The sequence below is a fragment of the Stigmatopora argus genome, chromosome 12 (genome assembly GCF_051989625.1).
Source record: "Stigmatopora argus isolate UIUO_Sarg chromosome 12, RoL_Sarg_1.0, whole genome shotgun sequence".
Classification (NCBI taxonomy): domain Eukaryota; kingdom Metazoa; phylum Chordata; class Actinopteri; order Syngnathiformes; family Syngnathidae; genus Stigmatopora; species Stigmatopora argus.
In genome coordinates, this window is record NC_135398.1 from 6,201,074 (window position 1) to 6,207,242 (window position 6,169).

Sequence of the window (6,169 nt, forward strand, 5' to 3'; positions counted from 1 at the left end):
TTTGACAGACGGGCAGGTCGCCGAATGAACGTTCGGCGGAACGTCCATTCGGCGACCTGTCCGTCTGTCAAACGTCCGTCGGCGAAACGCCTTTAGGCGAATCATCCGGGCACGACATCATCATTGCTCGCTATGGGCACACCAGTATCACACCTGCCACAAGCAGGTGCATGTCAATGTTCCCTCTAATTTTTCATGTAAAACATGCTGTAAAACACAAAAAACATAAGTGGACAGAGCTACTGCCACTGGCTGCCGCTTAAACGGCGCCATCATGGGGAAAGGGGTAAAAAAAAAAAAAAAAAAAAAAAAAAAAAAAAAAAAAAAAAAAAAAAAAAAAAAAAAAAAAAAAAAAAATCCGATTTTTTTTTTTTTTTACTGCGCGCCATATGATTGCTGCTGCGCAGAGAAGACGAGAGTAGTGCGCAATTGCGCACGCGCGCAGCTTAGAGGGAACACTGCTTGTAAGCCCAAAAAATATTCCTCAGTTCCTCTAAGCTTTTCTTTGCTTTTTGCATAATGTCGTTGATTACCAATTCCAAACACAACGATTCATTGTAAAACCCTGCAGTGCCAAGCTAACGGAATTTTGGTTTGATTAGCCTAGACCACAATTATTATTATTTTCTCTAAAAGACTTCACCGCAGGGGGCTTAGCCCCCAAAAGTAAATTCCATTTCAGGCCCTCGCTGTATACGTTGTAATATTGAACCGCGTGAAAACAAGTGAAGGTCAAAATCCGTTCCTCCCCAAACCGTTATGAAAACGCCGCTGCTCAATGTCACAGTTTGCAAAAGTGACAAGGGCTTTTGCTCCGAGGTGAACCCAAATGTCCTGCCAGGGTGACTAACACAGCTGCTGGGGCAGAGCGTGTCTTGTTTAAAGCCACTGACCTCAATAAAGATGGACGTTTGGCACTCTCTTACATAACTAGCGATGATGATCCCGAGTTTGCGGCAACCATGTCAGAATGTGCGTCGTGTGCGGTCGATTGGTCGCCGGTCTTTTGGTCGCCATCTTTTGGTCGCCGGTCTTTTGGTCGTGGTCTTTTGGTCGCAGTCTTTTGGTCGTCCGGACAGCGACAATGGGCGACCAAAAGACCGGCGACCAAAAGACCGGCGACCAAAAGACCGGCGACCAAAAGACCGGCGACCAAAAGACCGGCGACCAAAAGATCGGCGACCAAAAGACCGGCGACAAAACAAGGTAAAACAACACGGTCTACGCATCAATAAAAGCCAACAATGGCCATGAGCAGTTTCACTGAGCTGACGTGTGAGTGTATAAGAGTTTGTATGTACGTGCGTTGTCCCTTTAAGAAGCTGCGTCAGTCAGGGTCTTGACAAGTTCTCCAACAAAAAAACAATAAAAGTCAGGTAAATTTGAAGCTTTTCTTTAGCCTAATAATTAATAGGGCATTAAGTATGACTAAATAGTAATTCGCTGTTTGTATTTAGGGAATTTGAGCAACGATTTAAATGGTAATTATCACTTACCTTCCGGGCGACCAAAAGACCGGCGACCAATCGACCGTGTACCAATGTGCGTGCGTATCGTCGGGCGCGTACGGCCCTACGCATGTGGACTTGGCGTGCCCTTGTCGCGCTACTGTAATGCTGTGGCTTGGGATAGCTCAACTGAATAGTGATACTGTATTCCATATGCGAACATATATAGCAACTCCACAATTGGCATATTTATGGGAGGGCCTGGAAACCGCCGCTCCTATAGAACGACTGCAACGCCTCAGAAGTGGTCGCGCGGCAAACATATCAAACTGCCGCCAGAACAGAGAAGCTCTCTGTCTGCGCCGTGCTAAGGGAACCGCTGTTGGTTTGCACTTTGCCTAGTGTGACCCCACCCCTGGTAAATACAGGGTTGGAGGTTTCCTCCCGGGATAAAAATACATTGGCCTCTCAGCAGAGTGGGGAGAAGAGCCAGAATTCCAGGGTTGAGGTCGTGGTACACGAAGGGCGAGAAAGCCAGCAATGTTTGGGAAGTTGAGCGAGTTGAAACTAAACATATTAGGAAAGCCAGACAGAGCATGCAAAGAAAGTTTCCTGGTTTTGTCTTTTGTCCTTCACGACCTGCCATAGCACGTCAGTTGTGACATCACAAGAATGACGAGCACCCAACAAGTTTCCGGTGAGGCTAAAGTCGTAGTTTAGCAGTCCAACTTATACTTCACCTGGAAGTCCCATGCAAAAAGTTGATTTTTCTTTTAGTGAGAATCAACACGTTACGGTGCAGAAAGAAATAGTGTCTTAACCGAGGTGAGTCAAAGGAAAGATGTGTGACTTCCTGATTGGAGCTGGACACAGACTTAAGAAGTCAAGAACTTCATGTCTGTTGGTGTCTAGCAACAGTGTTTTTGTTTGGCTTATGTAACCTTGCTCAAAGTTCAGTATCTTACTGTAGAAACAATTCCGTTTAATGAAGTTTCCTTCTTTTTGTGCAGGCTAGAAGTCACCCGAGTGACTGTCTTCTCTTCAAGCCTGATTTGGAAACTGCATCACATGGAACCCTGACATCTTGAGCGATTTTATAACCTGGCGTTAACTATGGAGAATAACGACTTGCAGCACGAACTGAAAATGAGTCAAAATGAACAATATGAAGGGACCGGCTTGGGGGATGTCTATGAAATACTAGCCAGTGTCCCATCAGAGAGAATTCTGAGCCTGACATTCCAGCTTGAGCAGTCTCCTGAAGACAATATCATAAATGCCTTGTGCCTGATTATTCTCCATAAAGAGGAGAAAGCTCTAGAAATACTCCATATGCTTGGGGACAACGACCTTGCCAAGCACCTGGCTGAAATATGGCGTGAGAGCGGATGTAAATTGGAAGACTTTGCTCAACTCTGTGGTAAATCTGGCCATTTAACGGGAGAATCTTTGGCAACGTTGGCTCGTGTTTTTAAAATTCTGTCCGAACACCGACTCTGCGATCAACTTTTAAGGAATCAGGCATACAAGAGGGCCCTCTCCAGCCACAGCGAAAAATCAGACGACCTGTTATACAATCAACTCGAGGAGGAAGCTAAAGATCTGTGTGGGCCTCAGCTGGCCGTGTGGATGTGTTCAACTAGGAACCTTCAATCGGGCTCTTACGACGAAACCCAAAACAGCCAACTTGGCGGTGTTACGACACAAAATTCTGGTCTTTCCAGCCTACTGGAGTCAAGCTCCTCTGAGCCATCGTATCCCTCGCACCTGGAGATCAGTTTGCCCTCGACCATCTCGTACAAAGAGGACAAAATAATCCCAGATGCATTGGAAGACCTTGAACAAAATGACAGTAATCCTCCTGAGCAATCTCACCTTTTATCGCAAGCGCCATCCAGTCAAGCTCCCGAAGCGGAAGAGGCAAAGATGGCTGCCGCGTCTGAAACAGAGGACGGCGAGCCTCACAAACGGGGGTTTCACCAGACAGAAGAACCTTGCGACCAAAATCCTACACCGACAAGTCCATCGCTGCCATTTTCCTCCAACCAAGATTGTCCCACTAGAACAACGCCACACAGGGCACACTTGAGCAGTGAAGAAGACGACGAAGTCGTGTTTTATTCATTTGTCATCTTTCACGCTCTAGAAGACAGCGAAATGGCGGAGAGCATGAAAGATAAACTGGAAAGCATCATCGACGAGGGTCAGGGTGCGATCTTCTCCGATTTAGAGGTACCTGGCAAGAGCACCCCGAAGTGCATAGAGGACGCCATCAACAACTCGGCTTTCACGGTTCTGCTGCTGACCCAAAATTTCAAGACGCGCATGTTGGAGTGGAAGACCGACTCGGCCCTGATCAACTCCATTAACAAGCAGCACAAATACAACACGGTCATACCTTTGTTGCCAAAGGAGAACGCCATGACCAGACATGACCTGCCCGTGGTACTGCAGACGTTTGTTCCGCTGCAAGAGAACAAACGCTTTGAAGACAAAATAAAAAGGGCTTTATCGCCAGCAAAAATTAATCGGCAGAGGAGAATTTGGTTGGAAGAGCGGAGAAGACATCAAAGGGGGCTGCCCCAGGGGTCTGTAGCACATATGCTGGGAAATCTCAACTTCAGTGGCTCAGTGGACTTTTCCAATGCCGCGTCGGTTTTCGGGCAGCAAGGAAACATTCATATTGAAAATGCTAACTATGTCATGATCGGTAATGACTCTCAAATGACGGTGGATCACTGTGGCGTGGGTAGAGAGACAAATCCATAAATCGGAGTAGAAAGGAAGCAAATAGAGGATTGGGATGAGAACATTTGGGGTTGATAATATCACATTTAGAATATGATTATCTCTTCTTTTTAAAAAGTAATGGGTAATGGTTTTAAAAGTCTGGAGTGTAATTAGCATCATGTGAATTGCTGCATACAAGTAGCTCTATTAAAAAAAATAATCCCCCCCCAAAAATCAATAAAACTGTCCAGCTCAAGGAGTGAAACAAATTGTCACTGCATGTAGCACAGCGAGATAGATTCATGTTTAGTTGGAGAGTGTCACCTACTGGGAAAAGTGGGATTTACAATTCCTTATGGAAGTTCTTAGCAATATATTGTTGTGATTAGCATAGTTAGCTCAAGGTGTCTGAATTTCAACTATCACCTAAAAGTGAAAATTGAGGGTTATAAGACATTTTAGGTTCATCCTGAAATTTAACCTGCAAACCAAATATATAGCTTTTTGTAAGAAGTGCAAAAGGTTTATTCCAAACTGAGTACATCTAAAAAAATTATTGGATATCACATTTTTTTCACGGGAAATGTCTCATTCAGAGAAAGCAGATGTCTCATATCATCAAAGATTTAGAGTTGACCTAAAACAAGACAGTTTTTCAGTACTATTCTGATCATTTGGTACTAAACCTGTACTGATTAAAAGGACCCAAATTATTGGATCATACCAAATCTTATTTTCTCCTTGTAGGTGAGGTCTGATGTTTTAAAAATCTGTTAAAATGATAGTAGTCTGTTGTACAGTTTGTTTGCTTTTTACAGTTATGTAAATGTAAACTTTCCTGCTCCCTGAATCATAGATTCATCCGAATTGATACAAAGTTCATTTTTTGCTCACATTTTTGGGGGAAGGATTTTAGTTGGTCATTTGCAGGGGAGAGGTAATAACAAAGGTCGGGAACCTTTTTGACACAGAGAGACATAAACAATTCCTATTTTCAAATTGTATTCCTTGTGAGCCATGCTCAGAATTTAAGAGTAAAAATGTGAAAATGAGATGTCATTTTTTGGGGGGTCATTTTACCACTTTTAAAGTACTAAATGATTTTTTGACAACATTGTTACACAGTTGCTAATCAATGAAAATATGCATGGAGAAAAGTCTAACGAAAAAAAAGTGCCGACGTGACACTCCTATTGGTGCATTCGGCTCTGTCACCGGCAATTTTTATACATATTTTACCTCACAGGTTAGAGAAGAGCCACATGTGGCTCCCGAGCCATAAGTTCCCTACCCCTGGGTTAGAAGGAACATAATTTCATCATTTCTTCATTTCACATCAACTATATATTTACAGTGAACTTGTTAAGAGTTAAAAGTCATTTAATTAGTGGATGAACTTTGGGTTACAAACTGTCAGAGCAACGTCTTACTGCACTACTATTAGAGGTTTAGTAAATATGAGCATTGTATGATTTTGTATTCATATTTTAAGTTCAATTCCGAACAAATACAAGAAGAATTTTGACGAAATACGCACATACTTACTTTAGTAGTGGCATATTGTTGCTAATGCTAAATTCCACGTTTTTTTTTCTAATTTGGTGGAGTTTTACAGAATTTAAAGGTAGTTTGGTTCCCTACTGCCATCTTTTGAAATCATTTGATTTCTGCAGCCAGTTATGCACAGCTATTTAAAAAAAGAACTATTTCATCAGCAAATAGCCAATCAAAAATATAAAAATATGTTAGATTACAGATTTAAAAATATAACATCGACCCCACCGAAGAAATGTTTTTAAACATACAAACGTGCCTCAAATGGGGGCGATGGAGAGCTTTACAATAAACTGTTGATAATTATTTCCAGTAACAATGATATCATCGATAGGGGAATCCAGTATTTTTTTCACAAATAATGCCATCACTGTAGATTTTTTTTATATTTTTTTAATTATGTTTTTAATTTGAATTGTAATGATATAACATAAGGA

General features: G+C 42.4%; 1 protein-coding gene across 1 annotated transcript; it reads left to right on the forward strand.

Moving 5' to 3' along the window:
* The first annotated feature begins 2,126 nt into the window (after positions 1-2,126).
* On the forward strand, positions 2,127-5,708 carry ticam1 (TIR domain containing adaptor molecule 1). The gene is made up of 2 exons (XM_077615938.1): positions 2,127-2,273; positions 2,459-5,708. Exon 2 carries the CDS (start codon positions 2,562-2,564, stop codon positions 4,215-4,217), a length of 1,656 nt encoding a protein of 551 aa, XP_077472064.1. The 5' UTR covers positions 2,127-2,273; positions 2,459-2,561; the 3' UTR covers positions 4,218-5,708.
* The last annotated feature ends 461 nt before the right edge of the window (positions 5,709-6,169 follow it).